The sequence below is a fragment of the Perca flavescens genome, chromosome 3, assembly GCF_004354835.1.
Source record: "Perca flavescens isolate YP-PL-M2 chromosome 3, PFLA_1.0, whole genome shotgun sequence".
Classification (NCBI taxonomy): domain Eukaryota; kingdom Metazoa; phylum Chordata; class Actinopteri; order Perciformes; family Percidae; genus Perca; species Perca flavescens.
Window position 1 is genome coordinate 22841979 of NC_041333.1, and position 24457 is coordinate 22866435.

General features: G+C 39.9%; 1 protein-coding gene across 1 annotated transcript in view; it reads left to right on the forward strand.

The window, feature by feature from the left end:
* Positions 1-24457, forward strand: part of si (sucrase-isomaltase) — an 81417-nt gene that overhangs the window by 12624 nt on the left and 44336 nt on the right. Inside the window, 12 exon segments of the mRNA XM_028572823.1 lie at positions 14-126; positions 457-582; positions 3508-3639; positions 4038-4064; positions 4067-4156; positions 9598-9711; positions 10153-10237; positions 10872-10989; positions 15431-15602; positions 17069-17185; positions 19500-19654; positions 22532-22616. Coding sequence (XP_028428624.1) covers positions 14-126; positions 457-582; positions 3508-3639; positions 4038-4064; positions 4067-4156; positions 9598-9711; positions 10153-10237; positions 10872-10989; positions 15431-15602; positions 17069-17185; positions 19500-19654; positions 22532-22616 — 1334 coding nt within the window.

Sequence of the window (24457 nt, forward strand, 5' to 3'; positions counted from 1 at the left end):
TTTTTTTTTTCAGAGGTGACTTTGCAGCCCGCTCCTGCTGTGACCTACAGGACGATCGGAGGTGTCCTTGACTTCTACATTCTCTTTGGAGACACGCCAGAACAAGTAGTGCAGGAGTTCCTTGTGGTGAGGCAAAAAATATTACTTGTATTTCTTCTTTTAAAAAGGCATATACTGTATACAAGACTACAGGGTCGGCCTGGTCGCTCACCTGGTTGAGCGTGTGCCCCGTATAATAAGGCCCAATACTTATCGCAGTGGCCGGGTTCAACTCCGACCCGCTTTGCTGCATATCGTCCCCTCTCCCCACCTTTCAAAAATCTTTAGCTATACTAAATAAAAATGTCTAAAAAGAATATATGGGCATGTTTTTTGGCTAAATATGTTGCAAAAGTAGTGTGTGAGTTGCCTTGGTAAAGTTATTGTATTAACAATATGTCCAATTATGTTGTCCAGCTCATTGGCAGGCCTGTCATTCCTCCCTACTGGTCCCTGGGTTTCCAGATTTCTCGGTGGGGCTACGGAAACCTGAGTGAGGTCCAGCAAACAGTGGAGAGGAACCGCGCCGTGGCCATCCCATATGTAAGATCCTGTATGCTTCCTTTATTTAAATGCAGTATGCCTATCTAAAATTGCTATCAAGGCTATTGCTGCCAACGCAGTCTAATTTTGTGATCCTATTTTTCCGAGAAATTTTATTAAATGTAAAAAAAATGTTCATGGAAATCATGGATTCCAGGTGCATGAATGTCCTCAAATGTTTGCCAATTTCACAATCAAAATCTCTGCTCTATGTTGTAAATCCCAAGCATATAAAATCATATTGTGTTTGCACAGTGTTTATTATCACAATATAAATGCACAATAAAATCATATCAGACTAGGTGTAAGGGAAGGCTTACAGAAGAGAAATAGGCAATCTTTAACTGAGGAACTACGCCAATCAACAGCAGTCTGGGAAATGAAAACATTCCATTGATTTTCCTGGCAAAGCAAGGAATGCAAATCAGGAACAAAACTGAGGCAGGTCTTTCAATTTGACCTTAGATGTCAAATGTTGAGAGACACTGTACGTTAAAGGAGGTTGCAGGACTCTCCTTTTCTGAAGACTAAATATGCATTTTAAATACCAACTGTCTGAAGTCATGTTGTGACAAGGCATAGTCCATGCAGTGGGGAAATTCTTTACAGCTGTATAGCTTTTTTTATGTGGGGGAGGGGGATCAAAAATCAATACTTCACCTTGCGCGCACACCTTGTTAAATTTGAACCTCATGCACTACTGTGTGGTTCCAGAGGCAAGAGCCTTAACCACTACACTATCTGTGGAAACGTGATATGAAGGTTGAAGCAGGAGTTCAACAGACAGACTGATAGGGATGGCCTTTAGCTTAGATGGGGTAATCCAGCTTTCTGTCAAATAATGGAGAGTCTGCTGGGCTCTATAGGTTCAATCCCAGGACAACTATTTTTCAAGCATCACTGAATGTTAGCGCTGATCAAAGATCAATCAACTGAGTTCCTTTCATTATCTCATTCATCCTGATCTGAATGTTAAAACTACTCCAACACCTCTTCCCTTCTGAGACACTTGATAAATACCAGTTCTGGTTGACATTTTCTTGGGAATGAGCCTTACTGCTTATCTTCGTCTGGGCTTGCAAATAGTAACTGTAAGAAGTCCCTGGAAACACATAGAGATGGCCCGATACCACTTTTTTGCTTCCCGATACCGATTCCGATACCTGAAATTGCGTATCGGCCGATACAGAGTACCGATCCGATACCAGTGTGTCATATATTTTATTATGTTTTAACAGCTGTATAGTACTATCCCTGTATGGATGTGATATGATTTCTATCTTTGTTGTCGGTCTGGCTTAGGTTAAACTGTTTGTGAAACATGAAAAAAACACAAACAATGAATGCCCCAGAACTTTCTTTCTTTATACTTTAACGTAGATTTTCTTTAAGGCTTTATTACGTGGTATCGGATCGGTGCATAAACTCCAGTACTTCCCGATACCGATACCAGCGTTTTAGGCAGTATCGGAGCCGATACCGATACTGGTATCGGTATCGGAACATCTCTAGAAACACAGAGCACTGATGTTTGAGGTACTTTGCCATCTTTAATTACTAAGGTAAATGCATAATCCTATTCTTCATACGTTTTAATAAAACACTTCAACTGTATAACAACTCAGCAAAGACTGCACTAACCAAAGACGTGGTTTGAACTCTGTCTTATTTAAGGATCAAATGCAAACAAATTTCTAACCCATCTCAATATTTCACTCTGGTAATCTCCAATCTCTCGTTCATTTCAAAAGACATTAGGATGCAGCTGCTTCCTCTCCTGCTGTACTCCGGGACATATTTGATAACCATTAGATAGACCACAGAGGGCATTATCACATTCTCCCTAATATGTCTGGAGCTGATTACCATTAGAGGAAGGATCTGGCAGAGTCTTCCAAACCATCTGCTCTATCGATATGAAGTAGATTTTGGCAGACAACAGACAGTCAGAGAGCAAGCATAACGTCACACACACACACTCAAAAAAAGAATGTGCTAACATTCCCATTGTCCTCCCAAGGTTTAGCAGCACATCATGCAAGTTGTTGGCACTCACATTAGGTCTCCAAAAATCCAGCAAAGGTAGGTCAGACAAGACAGCAGTTAAAACAGGTTGTTTTTTTTTCCCGGTGAGGCTCACATTAGATGGAAATATAATGTGTTAGGAGGATGCATTCAAGTCATATTAAAGATGCTGAATTTTGAGTGGATGTGTTCAAGTTATAGGGCTGTCCGATATAAGGTAAATATGCAATTACACTGTTGAATATCCCGATAACGATTTTACTTGCGATAAATAAACAGATATTAAAGTGTACTCAGTTCTGCATTTCTGATGCCTTCAGTATTATTATTATTATTATTATTATTATTATTATTATTATTATCATTATCATCATCATCATCTGCTAAAATACAACAAACTGATTTTTGAATTTAAAACAAATGAAAGGAAATAATTTCCAACATTTATTGAACAAATTGAACATTGATTGGAATATAAAACACACCACTAAAAAAAGAATGACAGTTACATATAAAGTGAGGTTTTTAACTGATATTTTCAACTAACACGAAAAAATCTCCAAGTGTCGTTGGCGATATATCGCATAGTTGATATATATAGTTGATATTGCGATGACGATAAAAAACATATTGTGCAGCCCTATCAAATTATGCACAGAAGTGGAGGCATTAAGAGTCATTTTCAATTCATTACATCAATGCAAGATGCAAACATTACTTTGATACATGGAAGCCATGCCAGCATTTTAGCTGAACGAAATCTAACCTATTTGAAGTCAATACTTTTTTGTAAAGAATTTGGATTTTTCCTTTTTTCCCCGAACTGCATATTAATAATACTTAGCCTATTGCATGTACATAAGGTGGCCATACACTATACATTTTCTTCTTTTTCTGCAGGACATTCAGTACACTGACATTGACTACATGGAGGATAAGAAAGATTTCACTTATGACAAAGTCAATTTCAGGGAGCTTCCTCAGTTCGCCGACTACCTTCATGAGAAAGGACAGAAATACATCCTCATCCTGGTAAGAAGTACCGTATTGTGAGTGAAGCAATTTGTGTATTTCATAAATGAACAGAACATATAACCTTTAAACATCCCTGTGCAACGACAAAACAACAATTTAACTTGCATGTCAGTGTTGTCTATTGTTTGGTAGTATTGTATCCTTAATCTTGTATTACTGGCCAAATGTTGGCTGCTGTGATGTCAAGTTGATATACTCCAGCTGTATAAAGCTCGACAGATATTTAACTACAGGAGCTTGCTGTCTATACAAAAGCAAACTCAAATCATTGACTCCACTAATGATCAACTTACAAAAAGAGAGTTCATAAAACACTGACAATTCATTGGATTGTTTGACCCAGAATGTTGCATATGTTTTTTCATATTTTCACAAGTGTATTTCATTGCCACCAGGACCCTGCAATAGCTACCAGTAAAGGGTAGGGGATGCCCCATATGGCTCCTATGACCGTGGGACTGAGAAGAACGCCTGGGTCACTGAATCAGATGGGAAAACTCCTCTGTTAGGCGAGGTGAGCTGCATTTGGGTGCAGGAGAGAACTGGATAATGCATACAGATGAAACTTTTCACACATGAAAGTCCGAACCAAGGTCCAGACCAAGGTTCATGTTTTTGTTACATTGTATACATTTGATCCGGTAAGTTGTGGTTTCACACTGCAGTTTTGCAATCGCACTAAAGATCTATACGTGACAACGACTACGTCCTGCCGTCATCACATACGTGAGCTACGTCTCCAGATACTTCTAACTGATTGGTTTGTTGAAGGGCTTCCTCGTCCTCTCATATGCTCTCTCTGTGTCGGAGTTTTTCCAACTGACTGCTGCTCTCCCCCTACGGACTGCTGCTCTCCCCCTACTGACTGCTGCTCTCCCCCTACTGACTGCTGCTCTCCCCCTACTGCCGCGGCCCTTTTTGTTTTGTTGTGATGTTGAGAAGCAAGACACGGGAACTTTCTTTCTGGAGCATTTATTCAGAGACAAACTGAAACCTACGCTGTACATTTACCACTTAACAAATAAACTGCTGATGTATTCTCTGCTCTGATAGCCGACAGCTGTCTTCTCTGAACGCATTCACCGTCACTCTCTCTCACTAAGCACCTTAAAAGGAGCTTCCCCGGTCTTGTAACACAAGGAGAGCCTGCCAGAGCTTCTTGTATTTGGTCCAAAAGTCTGAACCATCCAAAAAATGCTTTCACACTATAAACGAACCGGACCATGGTTCAGTTTGGTCCGGACCGAGACCACCTCTTTTTATCGGACCAAAATTTGGTCTTTTGATCCGGACCGCAGTCCGAGGGAGGTTTCACACCTGTAATTTTGGTTCGGATCAAACTAAAAAGTCCGAAAGTCCGGACCAAACGAGGTATGTGTGAAAACACCCTTAGTGGCCCCTTGATTAGATACTTTTTTTCTTTCAATCAAAGACTTCCCTGCTCCAGATGGTAATGCCTGTTTTACACCAAGCTTCCATTTCACATATGTGCAATGTCTGCATCTGGAGCAAATGGCTCGTCACAGTGATGATATTCAGGTCATCAGCTTGTGAGGAAGTCCTACATGGGCCAAGCTTAATGTTGCAAAGCACGAGTCAAACACCGGTGTAAGAGGGTTGTTACTCATTATATATGGTCATACATTCATATACTGTAAAGAAAAGGTATAAACCAAACAGCAAAATATACGAGCCATGCATAAGTTTGAGAGGTACTTTCTGTTCCACTTAGCTTTACAATTACAAGGTCAAAGTCTAGCTTTTGTGAAATGAAAACTCATCACTAAAAAAATAATTTACAGGAACATGGCATTAAGATCAATTCCAATAACCTATGCAATACAAGGATATGAGCCTGAGGATAGCCATAAAAGAATCAACATAAATTGAGTAACAATTAGAGCTGCATGATAGGAGGGAAAACATGTGATAACATTTTTGAATAAAGTGATATTACTTGCAATAAATAAACATATATTAAAGTGCACTCAGTTCTGCCTTTCTGCTGCTTCCAGTATACTTCTTAAATACAAGAAAATTGCTTGTTAAATTAAAGTTTAAAAAGGAAATTAGGTATAACAATCTTTCATTGAACTTAACACAAAAGGCACCAATAAAACAAAATGAATGATTGCTACATTTTTAAGTGCAGTCTTCGACTGATACTCTCTTTCTACTAGCTCACAAAACCCCTTAATGTCTTTTGCAATGCGTTTGTTGCGCAAGTTGATATCACAGTGATTAAAAAAACGATATGGTGAAGCCCTAGTAATAAAGTTGGCGAGATTTTTCCTGCATTTTTATTTTGCTGAGGAGTATTTGAGCCTTTGAATTATACAATATATGTAACATGAGCATACATATGAGCATTTGCTGTGTGTATATGTGAGTCAATAGTCTCCATCAAACCATAATATTACCTAGTGGAAGTTCAAGCCTCCGGTATAAAAAGCTTTCTCCTGCAGAAAGAGCTGGGGGTTTAAAGTCTGCTGCTCCCATGCTTTTATAGTGTTGCTTTTGATTACGCACACGATTAGGCGCAGTCCCTCGGCTAATCGCTTTTTCATGCTGTTTATAACAGGTCAAACATATGCATTGATTCCACATTAATGTTTAATCTTAAAATGTTCTGCATCGACGCATCACAGATTATGTGTGTGTGTGTGTGTGTGTGTGTGTGTGTGTGTGTAAGACAGAGAGGGAAAGACGTGATCCTCTGTGTGTATCCATTTCTCTAAATGAGAAGCTATTCCTGGTTGTTTGTGCTTCATGTCTGTGCACGCATGTATAGGATTATAATTGATTCTAGTTCATTTCCATATGAATATATGTGTCCTGGTTATGAAAACAGTGAGGTCTTTGCAAAACGACCTCTGCAGTGGCTATGTCAGTGATAAAGGAGATACAGAGACATGCTTGTAGTTATTCTGCTTTTAGGACAGTGTTACAAAGCTAAGCTAACCTGGGCTCGTATACCAAAGACAGATAGCTACTAAAGGCTAACTTAACATAAGCTCGTAACATTAATTCTCCCCCCGTCTCGATTTACCTACGTGTAGCATTCAACGAGAGAATGAGATTAAACTTGCCTGGATGAGTGTATGGCTTTCCTACTTCTAGAGGAGGTGTGCTGTGTTGAACTGACTCAGCCAGACACTGCATGGTTTTGCTTCTGAGGATGGCTGCTTGCTTCGATAACCACGCCCTCGCTCCGTGTCCGCTGCCCCTCGTGTTCCGTTGCCGTCCTTGCCGGGCCAGCCCTGCTCTTCCTCGTTGTTGTAGTTCAGGTTTTAAAAGATGTATTTATAAAAGCAGTGCTCTAAAAGGCACTAAACTGATATCAAAACTGATATACCAACAGCTAATTGGTTGCAAAGATAAGTATTACATATTTTCCTGAAGACCCATATTTTCAGTGTGCAGGTGAAGTCATAGCAGGACCTCACTCACACAGCTGAACTTTTCATCTCAGCGTCCAAAAGGCAAAAATGAATGACCGTAAACAAAGCAGCATGGAGAGAAGGGAGTCTATGTGGGTTTAAATGTAGGAATGACAGACATAATCATGGGAAGAGGAAGAGGCAGGTATAGGAAGATAGACAGTCACAAATAATAGATTAGAGAGGAATGTACAGGGAGACAGACTGGCTCTCTTTCTGAGTGGTGGAGTGACAGGGAGGTGCACAGAAAGTCAGCCACAATGAGAGACAAGAGACAAAAAGGGACAGACAAGATTGGAAAAAAAAGTAACATTTTAGCACAAAAAAAAAAACTAAAACAATACCCAACACTGGAAGACACATTGGAGCAGAGGCAGGCAGAGGGACAGATAGAGACAGCTAGAAGAAAAGACACAGGTAATGACAGTAGGGCTGGGACGGTATGGACGGCGTGTCCGGCTGTTAATACCAGACGTGCAGTTCAAAATCACCCTAAACCTGGGTGTTTTATTTTAAAATTTGGTTTATTTTGTAAAGTATCCAGCTGCACTGTGGCCTTAATGTACGTGATTACAGTGAGTACTGAGAGTAGCATACAAGTGCGGCTGTGAGGAAAAGCGAGAGGAAAAAGGGATAGGAAAGACAATAGTAAAAGTGAACAATAAAACAAGCTTCTCAAGACACGGTGGCTTCATCTGTTGTTTATACTGCCGGTAAAGTGAAGGGTGTTACCCCCGACAGAGCACCGACTTAAAGCTTATGACGTGTTGCAGCACAGTGTTTCCATTTCAGCACAATGTGAGAGTCTTTACAGCGTTTTGCTGTCATTTATGGTCATGCTGCTCTCTCCCTTCTCCTTTAAATCGATTTCATAGACAGAGTTTAGAAAGCTCTATTGTCAATAAAGTAAAGTAAGGTTTGCCAAGGGCAGGGCAGAGGCTAGCAGCTGAGCAGAGAGAGAGGGCGACTCTGCAGTCTGCTAGGTTGATGCTCTCTGTACTAATATAAGCTGCTTCGTTTAACAATGTTAGGCTACAAAAACGTGCATGCAGGCTAAACTTTAAACTGTGGGGCTTTTTCGGAGTCCTTTCATTCCCTACGGTGTATTGCATATTCAATTAAACGTTACTGGTAGATATATAGTACTCAAGCCTAAAACAAAAAAAACAAAAAAAACAAATCACCCATATTATTAATGGACTGTCAAAGCATGTGCAAAGCTGACGTGATGAGCAACTTAAGTGTTTTTTCCATAATCTCTTGAACAAAGGATAGAAGACAGTCAATGATGATAACTAAACAATGATTATTCTGTTAAAAATGCAAATGTAAGTCATATCACACAACATATGCACTCCTGTAACTTTCACCAGCAGAAAAATTAAATATAAAAAAAAATAAAAAATGTGGTGACAAAGGTATTGCCGGTATTGCGTTGATGCGGTTATCGTTACAGCCCTAATTGACAGATGAAGAATATAATATCAGACAAATAGACATAAAGATAGAGTGAGATATGCAGCTACAAATGCTAGCAGATTTGTTGAAAGTGTTTACTGGGCTGTCAGTATTAGTCTACAGCTAGAGACGCCAGAAAGACAAAATCTCATGTTAAAAGAAGAAAGAAATGACTCAAAAAGGGAAAGATGGCAACTGTGAGGGACTATCAATAAGCTCCGACCTTGGAGTTCTGACCACCTGCCAAAAACATCTGCCTGTAAATCTGTGTGTGTGTGTGTGTGTGTGTGTGTGTGTATACATGAGCATGATTCATGTCTTTGCTACAAAATGGGTTGTAAAGTTATTGCCAGAGGAAGTAAAAAGGTAAAAAATAGCGATCGTATGGCAACCTTTAGATTTAAAATCTACTGTGCTTTACTGAAGGGTTCACACACAGAAATGTGCACACACACGAAATCTCCGCCTTTCTCTGTGGATTAATCATTTTTCTCAATGCATGTCATTAAGGACGACTTCTAACACACAGTCACGTCTAGAGATTTCTATTACATTATCGATTTCTCCTCTCCTCTGTTCTCTTCCTCAACTCGTCTGTCTCTCTATCCCCGTTCTCCTTTACCATCTCTCGCTCTCATCAATCCCGCCCCCTCCCGTACTTCATCCCTCTTCTATTCTCTTTTCTTTGTCACTTCCAGATTTCTAAGCGGTTTCTCTGACATTTTCATGGGCCTAGCTTTTGCTTCAGTGGAGCTCTCTGTGCTTACGCTGTCTTAGCTGATCATGCCCCATCATGTTGTTGACATGTACGGTATTGTGTAGGCTCACTTCTCGCCTAATTAAAGACATGCTGCAGATGCTTTTCAAACTGAAATAAAAAGTATAAAAAAAATTCTGTCAAAGAAAGCAACATTGTGCTTTGCCAAAACAAAACCTGAAGTTAATACTGTCAGCAGGGACGCTCACATAGTGATGCCAAACTAATGTTTTCAGAGTTTTACTCCAAAACTATTAAAAAGTGCTTGTTAACACATTTCTCACATTCTCTCCGTCTCAGGTGTGGCCAGGAGAGACTGTATTTCCAGACTACACCAGCCAAAGCTGCATCGACTGGTGGATTGATGAGTATGAGCAATTCTCCAGGGAGATCAAACACGATGCCCTCTGGATTGTAAGTCAATTTTTAAATACATAAAATGAAGGTGTGTATTCACGGATAAGCTTTTAGCCACCGAAAAACCCTGAAACTGACATTATTCTGCAGCCAATTACGCACACACAAGGGTAGTGAGCTAACATTTTTGTAATTTTTGGCGGCAATTACTTCGCTGTGGGTTAAACATTGGAGGCCAATAAAGAGCAACACAGGCTGTCACAAAAACAGGCTGGAATTCATATTATGCTGTTAATGATTCCTCATCTGAAAATTTTGATTTGGCTCACTCATTACTTGGGCTGTTTGCTGCAACACACACACAATTTTTTTCAGCATAGAAGAATTCTAGATTCACATCACTGTTATGGCATGTCGTAAATAATTTATGAATAAGTTAAAATTATTTGAAACGTATAATTGTGTTTTATCAAACAATGTCCTCTAATGCACTTGCAGGATATGAATGAGGTGTCTAATTTCAAGAAAGGATCAAATAAGGGCTGTGCTGATAACAACCTCAACTACCCTCCCTACACTCCAAGTAAGACACTTTTTTTATATGTTGTTCGCCATAATCATATTAAATACTTGCCCTCCTTGTACAGTTTTACCACCCACATGTGGTCTTTTAGAGACATGGTACGAGTATCAAAACTTTGTCACAGCAGCATTGGTTCCAACTTTCCCCTTGCATGTCATAAATCTACATACCAAAGAAATAGAGGATGTCATGGGCTTGTAGCTGTGGGCCCAAATGCTGTGCACAAGTTGATAAATCCACCACAATAGCTCATAAAGTAAGTTCAGGTCCAGAGGAAAACTCATCTAAAAAAATAGTGGGTCCCCGGTGAGGAATTTTGAAAATGACTCTTCTGCCATGTCTTTTTTTCCGACTGTGTCCCAGACAGGATGATCATAAATGGAAAAGGCATGCTCCCCTGATGCCACCGTTTTATTGCACTCCCCCTTAGTCATCCTCTTCCTCCATTGCTCTGTCTTTCATTTCCTCATTGTTCCCACTTCCTATTGCAGTATATACATATCAATGAATCTTGTTTCTTTGGTCCCCTTCTTCCTCCTCCATTTTATCACTAAATGTTATATATTGCATTAATTTGATACCTCCTGTAACATTACCCCCATCTCTTTACCTCCATTCTTTTCTCTCCCCCCAGAGATCCTGGATGAGGTGATGTTCAGTAAAACTCTGTGTATGGATGCCAAGCAGGCCTGGGGGAACCACTATGATGTCCACAGTCTGTATGGCTACTCTATGGTGCTGGCTACTGAAAAGTGAGTGCATTCACAATAATAGAAGTAGTTTGGCCAGCTTGTACGGAGGCCGACTTGCTGCACACTCTTCAAAACAGGGGCGACACACAAAATCTAAATCTAAAAATCAAGTGTAGTAGAATAAGAAGCTATTGAGAAATTGCAACAGAATTATGGAGCCGACACGGAGAAAAAAAAAGTGCAACAGAGAATTCTGTCAGTTCAGTGCAGCACAGTGACGTATGCCCTCTGCTAAATCAAAGCCTGTGACTCTTGTAGACCATTTGGAAGTTGGATCCCATGTGATAAGTAGAGAAATATGTTATAATGAGCCCGGCTCCCTGGGTGAGTGAATGAATTTCTCATCTGGGTCTGGCACTGAAACAGTTTAAGGGCCCATTACTTACACAAGAGGCATCAATGTGATTACAGAATATAAGCATTGAGATATGGAAATTGATGAAGCACTAGGCAGGTGAAAGTTGATATATGGTTTATGTAAAGATATATAGGCATGGTACTCATAAGTTGGTAGTGTTACAATCAATTTAGGGTACTACATGGACATCTGCTATTTGAGTGCACACGCTAGCTGGAGTGCAAACATTTAGCCAGTTATACCTAGGCTATACATCCAGATCATACTATCTATGCATAATTGCATGTGCATGCAGTACAAGTGGCACTCCAGTTTTTGTTTACAGTATGTCAGTATCATATAATCAAGTTACGGCAATGGATGTGAAGCCCGTTAAGTTACACGAGGTATGCCTTGCCTCTGAAACTGTGCTTAGGTAGCACACACATAATGATATTGTGATGAGCGAGGTGTGTCTGAAATGTAGCTAAACTCTATTTCCATCACAAAATTGTAAACAAGCACAGAGCAATTTGAAAAGAGAGTAGCAGAGGAGGTTCACAAGAGCATATTGGATTCATCATTCCAAAGACTATAAAAATAGTACAGTCAAGACAGTCAGCCTGGCACATAAGCAAATGCTGCACAAAAGACAAACCATTCCAACGTCACAGAGGTATAAAGGCTGCAGTCACATTTATCTTAGTACAGGAAGTTCTGTAGTCTCCAAGCTCCCAGCTAGTCACACAAGGCTAAAGTTGGCGTCAGTTGCCGGAATTTTGATATGCACTAATGGTGATTAGGGTTGGGTACCATTTGGATTTTTACGATTCCGATGCCGAACCGGTACTTTTACAACGATTCCGATTCCTAAACAGATTTTTTTGTAATGGAGTTTTTTTTTTGAAAATGATTTAAATTGAACAATATATTAACGTTTTAAAGTACTTAAATATATAATAAGTAAACCTAAGTCGCCTAACACATAACTACAATAATTTAACAAATAACAGTTACACTATTAACAAGTAACAACAAAATAAATGTTGAGTTGGTATGCCAACCAGCTTTAAACTTTAGCAGTTCTTTTGCAGAAAAATGAACATATATGCCTTCTCTGGCAAGATACTAGGCCTACACCTCTCCTGACTTATGGCATGTCCTGCACAGGAGAACACTCTCTCAGATGGTGTCCAAGAGGACTGTACACACAGGTATGAGTTTGAAATGGCAGACAATTTGGGGAGGCTGTCCTGCCTCCCCCACCACTAGGCTACAGGGTCTTGTCCTGAATGATAGACTAGCAGAGTAAGTGTAATATTTTACTAGGGATCACGTGCAGTCAGTGAATGGTTAATATGCGTTCACATTAGGGCTGGGCGATATGGACCAAAAGTCATGTCCCGATATATTTTGGCTGAATATCGATATACAATATATATCCCGATATTTTTTCCGCAAAGTGAGAGCAGTTCAGTCAAAGCCAAATATGAAATGTCACATGTAGTTTCATAGAAACCGGCTATTTCAGTGAACAGTTGCAAAATCAAATGAATAAATAATAAACAGGTTTCTTCACCTTGTTCATGATTAAATGCTCAGCTGTTCAAATAACAATAAAATGTAAACATAAATACTGTATAACAACAGGAGTACCTTTTTTGAAATCAAAGCTCCATAAGGTTTGTTTTAGTTTTTTCCAACGTTTTAAATTGTTAAATTTTTCTTCTACACATTTTCAGCACTTATTTCTACATCCCATATTTTCTAATACAGGGCTGGGCGATATAGAGAAGATCAGATATCATGATATTCTTGACCAAATACCTCGATATCAATATTGCGGCGATATATTCTAGAGTTGACAGTTGGTGCTTTAACAAAATATCTTCACACTGAGATTTTAGATAAATAGTCATTAATAATAGAACAGTTACAACAGTCTGGTAAGTTCAGAAAAGTACATCACTTCACTGTAATGCAGCCTTTAAAACCAGGAAAAGACACTTATGTCATATCACGATATTACGATATCCAAAATCTAAGACGATATCTAGTCTCATATCACGATATCGATATAATATCGATATATCGCCCAGCCCTAGTTCACGTCCATTTTGGTGAGCCCAGAGCCCAGGAAAATATGGCATTTTAAAAAGTAGCCTACATTTACAATAGCTAGCTAACAGCAGACTACAGAGAAAGTGTCATATTTTTACGTCCGTTTCGGAGCATGTACAAAAAGCCGTGTATCAGCAGTAATTGTAGAGTGCATGTCCGAGAATAGCGCGGACACGTGCTTCACACCGCGAGCGGGCACGTGCGCCACTCAGCAGAAAAGGGAGAAAAAAAAAAAAAAAGAGTCTGCCGCTGTCCGGAGCGACGTATTCTGTCCGAATACTACCGTTTGCGTAGGAACCGGGTTTCGGTACCCAACCCTAAGATGGTATGGGAAATTGCATCAATTAGAAAGCAGCACACACCTGCACTAATGGATTTTCAGCTGATGGAAAATAGCATTAAACAATTCAAACAATAAACTAAACAAATACAATGCACACACCCCTTGATGCAGAGATATATCATAGATGTTGAGGTTAAAAGTCAAAAAGTAGAAACGAGTCAAAAAAGTACCCTGTACAGCATGGGCGTCAGTTTGGTTTGGAATGTGCTGGGGACAGAGACGCATTTGGAAGTGCATTTCCAGAAGTGCTGGGTACAATGATATTCATTTTTTTTTTTTGTCTTTTGCGCAGGTCATGTTTTGAAAGACGCCGTCTAATGTATCAGATAACTTGTAAATTAATAAAAATGTATTCTGCAGTAAGCGTCATATAGCCATAAAAAGAAAACAAGGCAGTTTAATTCATTTCGGTTTTAGCATGACCAATTCACCTGCTGCCAGCCCCACGTCCAACCGGGGTGACAACGCAAGAAGAAGCTGAAGAAATAATGTCCTCTGGCTGAAGATGCTCCTAATCACTCTTGCTCCTCTCTCTCTAGTTAAACTGGAAAAGTCTTATTATGGACGTTCTCTAATAAGCGTTTCTGCTTCATTAGAGCCTATAAGGAAAAAGCTTAACAGAATGTAGCAAGACAACCTAAACAACAATCAATGATCACCAAATTTCTCTCTCATATTGCTCATCATAACCACTGATAACTGTCAAAAAATCTAACCGAAAGTCCTATTATTATGGATGTTATCTGACATTAAGCGTTTCTGCTTCACATTTTTAGCAGGGCAGCGGAGCGGCTGTGGGTTGACTCCCCACGGTTCTCATATGTCCTGTAAGGTCCGCAGCAGAGCGGCTGTGTCTGTCCTGTCCTGTGGGGATCAAGCTTTTTGTGGATTTGTTGGTTATCTGTCGCTCACGAATTATAGGCCTATGTGTTATGAACTTTATTTTTTTTTAACTAAATTGATCTCGAGGTTTTAAAAAAAAGTGGTGGGTACAAATTACTCATGACGAAATGTGGTGGGGACGCGTACCCACCGAAATCTACGCCTATGCTGTACAATATTACACACAACCACACAGTATACACATATACTGTAGATACAACTGCATAAAGACACACAGAATGTATACACAAAGTGATACACCACATGGCCACACACACACATATACAAACACACATGGGCACATACTGCACTGGAGACCATACGAAATACAAGCCCACTGAAGTTGACTTGCTGACTCACTCCTTTGGTATAAAAGCTAGTTAATCTTGTTGTCTCCTTTCCAACTCCCTCCTTATTTTCCTCCCTCTGTCCACTTATTAAAATGTACTATTGGCAGGAGACACATTTCGTCAACATCATCAGGGTTTCGTATTGTCATGGAAATCAATGCGGTTTCGATTTCCCTCATCAAACAAAATAAGTATATATAAATAATAATGTGCAATAGGGAAGGAAAAGTGCAACTAGTGCTGGCTTTGTTCCCACCTAATATATCTCTATATTTTTCTACTCTGTGAGCATGTATGTGTGGTTGATATCGTTTTCTCCCTTGTGCTGTTTGAGTCTGTCTGTCTGTCTGTCTGTCTGTCTGTCTCTCACTCTGCTTCTCTCCTTACTGCCTCCTCTCTATCCCACAGAGCTCTGCAGCGTGCGTTTGGAGGGAACCGTACCCTGATGTTGACCCGCTCCTCCTTCCCAGGTGTCGGAAAATATTCGGGTCACTGGCTGGGGGACAATGCTGCCAACTGGAACGACATAAAATGGGCCATCCCTGGCATGCTAGAGTTTGGGCTCTTTGGGGTTCCCTATGTGAGTAGCAAACCCTTACAGAAGAGCAAATACGGTTTGTATTATGTTTAAAGCAAGCGAGTTTGACGAGGGGGTGGCTTAACAGGACTTAACAGGACTGCAAGGAGTAATCTCTTCAGCTTTTCACTTGAGCTACAGATTCAAACATCACATCATACAATTAAGTGTTAACATTTTAATTTGGACCTCATTTCAAGCCTTTTTACTTGTATTGTCACAGCACACACAAAAAGCCATGTTTTGTTTGATTTCAATTGCCCATACATGGGGACAAGAAAACACCAGGCACCCAAGAGCTCCATGCATGCTCTGATTCCCCTCAGATAGTCTTAATGAAAGAAAAAGAAAATGCTATTATGTATGTAGAATACATACAAAAAGACCTTGTAACAAATCTTAGAAAGTTGGCTAGAGCCAGTTGTAGCACTAATCACGTGTTTCAGTTTAGTTAACATGTTGTTCTGGCATTTTGAAGTTTCCCTTGTTTGTCTTTTTAAAGAGGATTCAGCTGCTAATTGAGATCTATGTTCTGGCGTAAGCATACAGACAGAAGGGCAGGCAAGAAAAAGTGTGCCTGGAACGAGATCCATTAACAATACTGGAAGAACAATGGTTCTCATTGCTGGAACACCACCACGTTCAAAAACATAAGAAAAAAAACACTGCTAGTCAGTACCCAAGTGCACTCTGTGCTGTGAACTTGCAAGGGTGCATCTGTAGTGCAAACAGCCATAAGAAAACAACAGGGAGTCAAAACACACATATTTCCAGCTGTGCACGTCAGGTGGTCTTTACAACTATATCTCGGTTGGACATTATCTCTCACACACACACACACACACACACACACACACACACACACACACACACACACACACACACACACACACACACACACACACACACACACACACACACACACACACACACACACACACACACACACACACACACACACACACACACACACACACACACACACACACACACACACACACGAAAGCAAGCAGTCCCTGTGGACTGGCCTTTGACTGAAGTCTGTTTCTTGGACTCCATTGTGAAATTAATGTAAATATAGATCACTGCCCATCTACTGTCTGCCAGTAAATCTTGACTAAATTGAAAAGACATCAAGAAAGACATTTTAAAAGACAAATATGTGGCCAGCTATCACATCAGTGCCACTTATTTACTATATTTGTTGACCTTAGATTCCGTTGGTTTGTTTTTTTTCCCTGAAGGTGCCTGGATTGACATTTACATTATATATAGAGCTATGCTATTTTATTTCAGTTTCAACACACAATTTTCAGCTGGAATCCACAGCACCCTCTTTTCTCTGAGTTTATCAAATGGCATGCCAACTGTACAATTCCAATACATGGAATTTAACATTTAAGACATTGATAGAAATATATTGTAGGTTCCGGCTAAATGTCAAGCTGTCGTCTCCTCCTGTGTTTTAGATCGGAGCTGACATCTGTGGATTCTTTGACGACTGCAGTGAAGAGTTATGCCGTCGCTGGATGCAGGTGGGAGCTTTCTATCCCTTCAGCCGGAACCACAACGCTGAGGGATACAAGGTACTGTAAAGGCATTTTGTTCTACAATTCTTGTATTAGACGGTCAGTTTTAGATTTATGTATCACACAGCCATTGCTTGGTCAAAAGTGCTCCAGGGTTTAGTCTTCATTTCATAACATTGCATAGGTGTTATAAAAATGCCAAGTGGTTAAAAATAGAAATTCTCTCAGTATCCATGGAGATTGTCATCATACCAGCACTAGTACAACTGTGCTATGAAATGGGAGCTGTGGGACCTCTGATTTTGAGTTTAACACTGGGAATGTTAGCAGTTGAAAATCCATTATAGCCGCACAGGGTATTGGAACATCTGAGCCTGAAGTAAAATGAAGCTCAGTAGCTCAGTGCCAGACTGATACTCAAAGTTTTTACACTTTAGCAAAAGATAACAGTAATGCTAAATTATGTTAAATCGCTATAATATGATGTGCCATACGGCGGATATATTGTAAAATATCAAGGCCATTTCTGTTTGTTGGCAGCCATAGGCATCAGGCCCTTAAAGCTGTGGTAGGCACTTTATTTTTGGCATTGTTGGGCAAAAATTCAATAATAATCTTTCAACATATTGTAATTCAAGCGGTCTGAGAACACTACACTTCAGCACCTCCACCTGGCTGTGTTTCCAAGCGTTAGATAATATAGTCATTTAAGATATAGTTTAAACCAGTAGGCTATGTTTCACTTCAGTGTTACAAGAGTGTTAAAAGGCTTTTATAAGAAGGAATAACCAATGTCTTTAACGCAACCTGAAACTCCACAAAATAATGTAGTGTGAAATGCCCCAGTCCTTCAAAGTAGTGCTGGGTTACTTCTGTAGTTAGTAGGCTTGATAGCCAGACATGCTCACGTTTGTAGCTAATGTTGGAGCCGACATACACACTATGTAATCCATCCATTTCAGTTTAGTCCTTGTTTAGTCAGTTTTTGGTTTTGGAGAGGATACAATAAAAAAAAAAAAAAATATATATATATATATATATATATATATATATATATATATATATATATATATATATATATATAAAAAACATCCAAACTCTTGTATACGTAGTATCACTTCTTACTACAACCCCATTCACACCACTTTATAATGCAGAGGCCTGTCGGTCTAGGTATGATTGTTAAACTATGAGATGACAATCACTGGTGAGGGGAGGGGTTTGGCAAATGGTCAGTTAGCTAAGGTTAGTAATCTTTAAAAGGTTTTCTGGGCCAAAGCAGCCCAGATTCAGAAAGACAATGCTCAACAATTCTAATAAAAGTTCTAATAGTACTACTACTACTACTACTACTACTACTACTACTACTACTACTACTACTAATAATAATAATAATAATAATGAGGATAGAGAGATATTTGTGTTTATCTTTAACAAGCCACACTATAAATGTAAATGTCAAATTAAATGTCACAGAGAGAGAAAAGCACCCACTGAGTGTACAACTGTGTTTATATTGATGCTACATACCGAGCTATTATTGTAGATGAACACAAAGAACACGGTCGAGAAAAGTCTGTCTGCAGCATTGAATAGCGTGAAAATTGATGCTCTCCCAAAATTCTTCATGTGACATTTCCATGCTCATCATCACGGTTGCGAAAATAGCACACCGTTGAGGTAATGCTTTGGGGGGTGAAGGGGGGTTGATGGGTAACTTGTGTGTTGTAAGGGGAGGGGTGTATTTGCTTGAGGAAAGGGACATGATGATGATGAATCTGAAGTACAATTTCCACTAAACGAGACAGCTAATGTGTGACCTTTGCTTTGCCCTAATCATGGCTCTCATCACATGGCCATGCAGGCCAGTCCACACACACACATACATACACATACAATCTTCATCACACTCTCAGAGGTGCTGAGGGCATAAATGATTAGCCAGATGAGAGGAGCACGGCCTGTAAGCAGCTAATCACCCTCTCACTCTCCACTATCTTATGAATTAAATCATACTTCTGTTTCTTTCTCACACACTTCACCCCCCACCCTTTATTTATTTCTCTCAAATTCTCTTTTGCTCATTCTCTTGGCAAACTGGTTTCAGATTTGTCATATGTAAAGTTAATTTCCATTTTAATCTTCACAATTAAGGTTCATGTCCATGTATTTATCATGAATAGTAAAGAGAAAATTTGTTTCTTGTTTTTATTCCCCTCCTCATCATCACACCTTTCTTTCCTCTCACTTCAATTTTGTATGTCTTCATTTCAATTAATTCATTCAAAAAAGTCTCTCCTATATTTTCCATCCACCCTTCTTCTCTCTCATTCATCAAACCCATACCTTTAATCCATCTTTCTGTCTACAGCCCCAGGATCCAGCGGTCTTTGGCGTCAACTCAACACTGGTGGAGAGCTCTAAACATTACCTGAGGATACGTTACACACTTCTTCCTTACCTCTACACACTCTTCTACAAAGCCCACACCACAGGGGAGACTGTTGTACGTCCTGTCATGCATGAGTAAGTCATTCAAAATATTGTGAGTATAGTGTCCCCATGATGTCAGTTGAGGCAGAGACACTTGAGTCAAGAAATTGGCCATTTATAGCAAATGGTCATTCAGTTAGGTTTGGTGCTAAAAGCTCGGTTTTTTGAGGGAGCTGTCACAGAATCAGAGCAGCAACAAGGAGTCAGTAAAATACTACAGGAGGTGGTGGAGGTACATGTAGCTGTGGCAGCAATAGAATACGGTAAAAACCACATTAAAACTGCCAGGGGAAAATATTCCCAAAACCAGTTCAGCCCATACAGAAGCATAGGTTACTTCAAATCATCATTTTGGACATTAGCACCAAGGCAAGCACTTGCCAGACAACAACACAAGACTTCAACTCAACTGCTACATGAACTTCATTTTTTGGTTAATACCAGTGCAAATGAGTAGCCTATACAAATGCATACACAGAGATTTAAAATGAATGTGCACATATTTAGCATTATAGCAGATTAAACAGCCAGCAGCACATCACATAAGCCTACCTACAAGCATGCAGATGCTAAATGCCAATAATTCATGCACACAACAAATTGAACCTTGAACAGCAACGGCAGAGCAGCAAACCTGAATCCAGAGATAGCCAACCACAATGCAGCCATAGCTAGCCAAGCAAACACAACCTGAAGCAACCACAAAGCAACAAGCAGAACAGCACAGACACTTACCTTTGACCCCGGTGTAATGGCGAGTAGGAATCCGGTGAGCAGTCTGCCGACAGAGTGGTCCTAGGTCCCACAGCAAACACAGGGAAACTCAGCTTTTTTTCTGACATCTGTGCCAGCTGTTTGACAACCAGCTCACCACGCGCAGTGTTGGGAAGGATACTTTCAAAACGTATTTCGTTACAGAATACAGAATACATGCCCACAAATGTAATCTGTAACGTATTCCGTTACGTTACTCAATCTGAGTAACGTATTCTGAATACTTGGATTACTTCAAGATTACTTCCACATTGAATTGCGTTTTATAAGTGTAGGAATGCGGCTATCACATCCAGCTTACTAAACAGGCCTATTATGGTGTGTTCTTTTTATTCCAACTAGCTGAATGTGTACCTGAACAAGCAGATAGATTATTGTATTGGTAGTCCCGAACTGCATAGCCTACTACAAAAATCGAACTGCAGTCCAAGCTACCACAACAAGCTAATTTTAGCTAACGTTAGTTAGCATGTCAAACGGGGCTATAGTCTTTAAACGGCTCTGGAGCTAGTACATCAGCACCTAGGAGAATGTAAAGTCGCACGTCAATGTTAAAATAGCAAGGTGACCAGTAAAACTACAGCAGACGACTACCCTTGGTTAATTACAAAAATAACTTACTTTAAGATGCTTCTTCAGGTTGGAGGTGGAGTAATTTGGACGCTGAAAGGAGGTTGATTGCTGGCAAGCGGAGGCTGCACGGCACAGTTAGCTGTATTTCATTCTCCCTGTTCGTTCTTTAATGTGAAATGCTGTTTGAATTTCCAAGATAGAAACGTATTGCTGCCCTGGCTCTGTCGTGCCGGTTCCGACTCCACTGTGACTGATCACGCAAATAGCTATTTTTTTCTATTTCATATCGGGGCTTCTGGAAAGTTGGCTTAATTTATTCAGAGTGAATAAACTCGTGAAACGGAGAAGTATTGTCATGTAATCCATTGATTTTAACAATGTAACTGTATTCTAAATACCAACTATTTAAATTGTAACTGTAACGGAATACAGTTACACATAATTTGTATTCTGAATACGTAACGCCGTTACATGTATTCCGTTACTCCCCAACACTGACCACGCGCGGGCAGCGGAAAACGCGCGCGGTGCACCGCGATTATATTAACGTTACTCCTTTAAAGAAAGTCATCAAAAAAGAGAAGCACAGACTGTGTACAGCAAACGGTGTTTACATGAGTATAATTAGCAGAGTACCAGGTTGCAATGTCTGCGCCCTACACCTGCATGAATATGATTGGACGGTACTAGAGCAAGGGATGAGCCAATCATTGTAGCGCATACTACAAACAGCTGATGCCAATCAGCCAATACAAGCGGGACTTCAGTTCAGTTCTCTACATGAACCGAAGTCACTTTTAAAGATGATTTTTTGGGCATTTATTTGATAGGCAGATGAAGACAGGAAAAGTGGGTAGAGAGATGACATGACATGACATGACATGCTGCAAAGGGCCGCGGGTCGAACCCGGGCCGCTGCGGTAAGGACTTAGCTTTGGTACATTGGGCGCATGCTCTACCATGCGAGCTACGAGGGCGCCCCAAACCAAACTGACTTTATGCTTTATTTAGCATTGCACTTTGGAATACAGAATTATATTTGACTGATGAAAAACATTGGTTTCCGTGTAGGCTATTATAATTATTTGTATATTTCTTAAAGGTGATGCAAGAATTCACACTTCCCTGTGAGGGCCATGAGGCATTGGAGAGAATTTAATATTTTTTGCGTGTTTAAATTGTCTATTTTTCTCAGATATGGAGCGATTGTCAGAATTATGTGATTATATAATAAGCTGCGTCACCATCCCTGCATCCAAATAATAGGTTGTAAACTTTAGTGGGAATTTTAAGTGGACTACAATGTGCTTGATTTTGTTTTTCTTTCAATTTTGTTGAATTTTAATATTGAATAACGAATGATGAAGGTGGAAACAGTGGTAATACAATGTTTAACAAACTTAACATACATTGCCCCAAAGGTTGTAAAAAAGCAGCATGCAATATAAAGACAGGTATTTACTGAATGAGAGTAATGGTGCATTTAGTCTAAAATATGTTTTTGTTAGCCAGAGCATAATGACAAAGATATCTAATTGATTCTATGCTCTTTGTCACATCCAGGTTCTACTCTGACAACGCAACTTGGACAGTGGACCGCCAGTTCCTCTGGGGAAAACACCTGCTCATCACACCTGTACTAGAACCGGTCAGCCACCACACACAAAAAAAACTCAACATTCGAGAATACACACATACACATACTGTAGGCCTACATATATGAACACGATTTGGTCCTTCAAGTACCTGCGCTGAATCAAAATCTACTTGCATGTACTGTATCATATCTAAATGCAGGAACTATCATACAGTACATATAGATTTGTACATGTAGTACATTGTGTGTCTTGCAGATGATGCAGATGAGATGATCAGTTACTCACACACACACACACACACACACTGACCTCCACTGGGAAAACATGACATGGGATTTTCTTTGTTGCCCTCCCCTCCTCTCATCCCTCTTTCTTCTCTCTTTCATATCCTCCCTCTTTTCTCTCAGCTCTAATGAGAGCACTGACCTCATTACTAGGAGATTAGAAGTGTTGATGGAAGTGTGAATATGTGTGTTTGTGCATGTTTGTGTGTGTGTGTGTGTGTGTGTGTGTGTGTGTGTGTGTGTGTGTGTGTGTGTGTGTGTGTGTGTGTGTGTGAGAGACGTATATGCACATGTCTGTGTGCATGCCTGTACGTGCATGTGTATGCGTGCATACACAGCAATTGCGGTCATGTCAAAGTGGCCTGATTAATAAGCAATTTAGCATGGCCTCTTGTGAATTACAGAATAGTGGAAAGCAATTGGATTCATAGTGGGGCCGGGTATAAAGTAACTTCAGTCGTGTGATTGTGATAAAAGTTTCTAATACAAGAAGTGGAGGGTGTATGCCTGCAATGCCTAAGCCAGGGTTTGAGCAGTCCTAAGTAGGGACAAGGATAGGCTATATGCTATGTTGTTATTTTTGCAAATCAAAAAGATAAACAAGACAAACAAATAGCAGTCAACAGTGCACCTACTTTTAATCTGTTTAAGGCCAGAGGCACAGCTGAACTGCAGTGCAGTTGTAAACAGGATAGTATTAAAATAAATCTATTATCAGTGGTGTGTTAGGGGTTGGTGTCAATTATGACCAATCACTTGTTTTCTGTCTCTTTTAAAGCAATGCGCTCTGCATCATCAAAGTGCCCTGATAATTGAATGGAGGTAAATGTCTGCAATAGAAATGCATCTCCAAGGAGCCAAATTATGACCTTGCTTGTAATGGTGCAGAAATATCTTGAATTAATTCACAGTGCATTAAATAAACTTAATTAAAAAAATACTTTGTAATAGTTTGTTTACCATGTTGCTGTCATGTGGAAGCTCTTTGGGTGACACTGTAAGCAGCTGCAGGGGTAGTTTGGTTATAAGTGAGCATCTAATAGCCAGTTGCTGACATGTACAGACGCAAATGCATTCGGCCAGACAATTCTCACTTAATGCATCGTGGCACATTCCGGCAGCTCTATGTTTGAAACCAGTCATTCACAACACAGCCACATGTGCAGTATACTGTACAGTTGGAATGAAAAATACAAGTTATTCTTTTTCTCTGCTTGAGGGAGTTCAAATTTCAAATCAATTTGGCCAACATATCCACAAACAGAGTTTGCCAGCTTTTGAGTAACATTTCTGCGCAGAATTTAGGTTAAACCAAACCTGAGCAAAACACCACAAATACACCATGCTGCTTGATCAATAGTGGCAATCAATACTTACAAGATCACACATAACCTCCCCTCCTACTTCTGCATACTGAAGTTCATGGCAGGCAGAAAAATACCAAATAGGTCCAAGGTAGCAAGCACAAAAATCTGTATCTGATAGGAATGCAACATGTATGGGAACATACTTAATATATTGAAAACTAGTGCCAAGGTGGTTTTGAGCAATGTGAAATATTGACATTGAGTATCTCACACTTCAGGGTGATAATGTAACCTAAATCT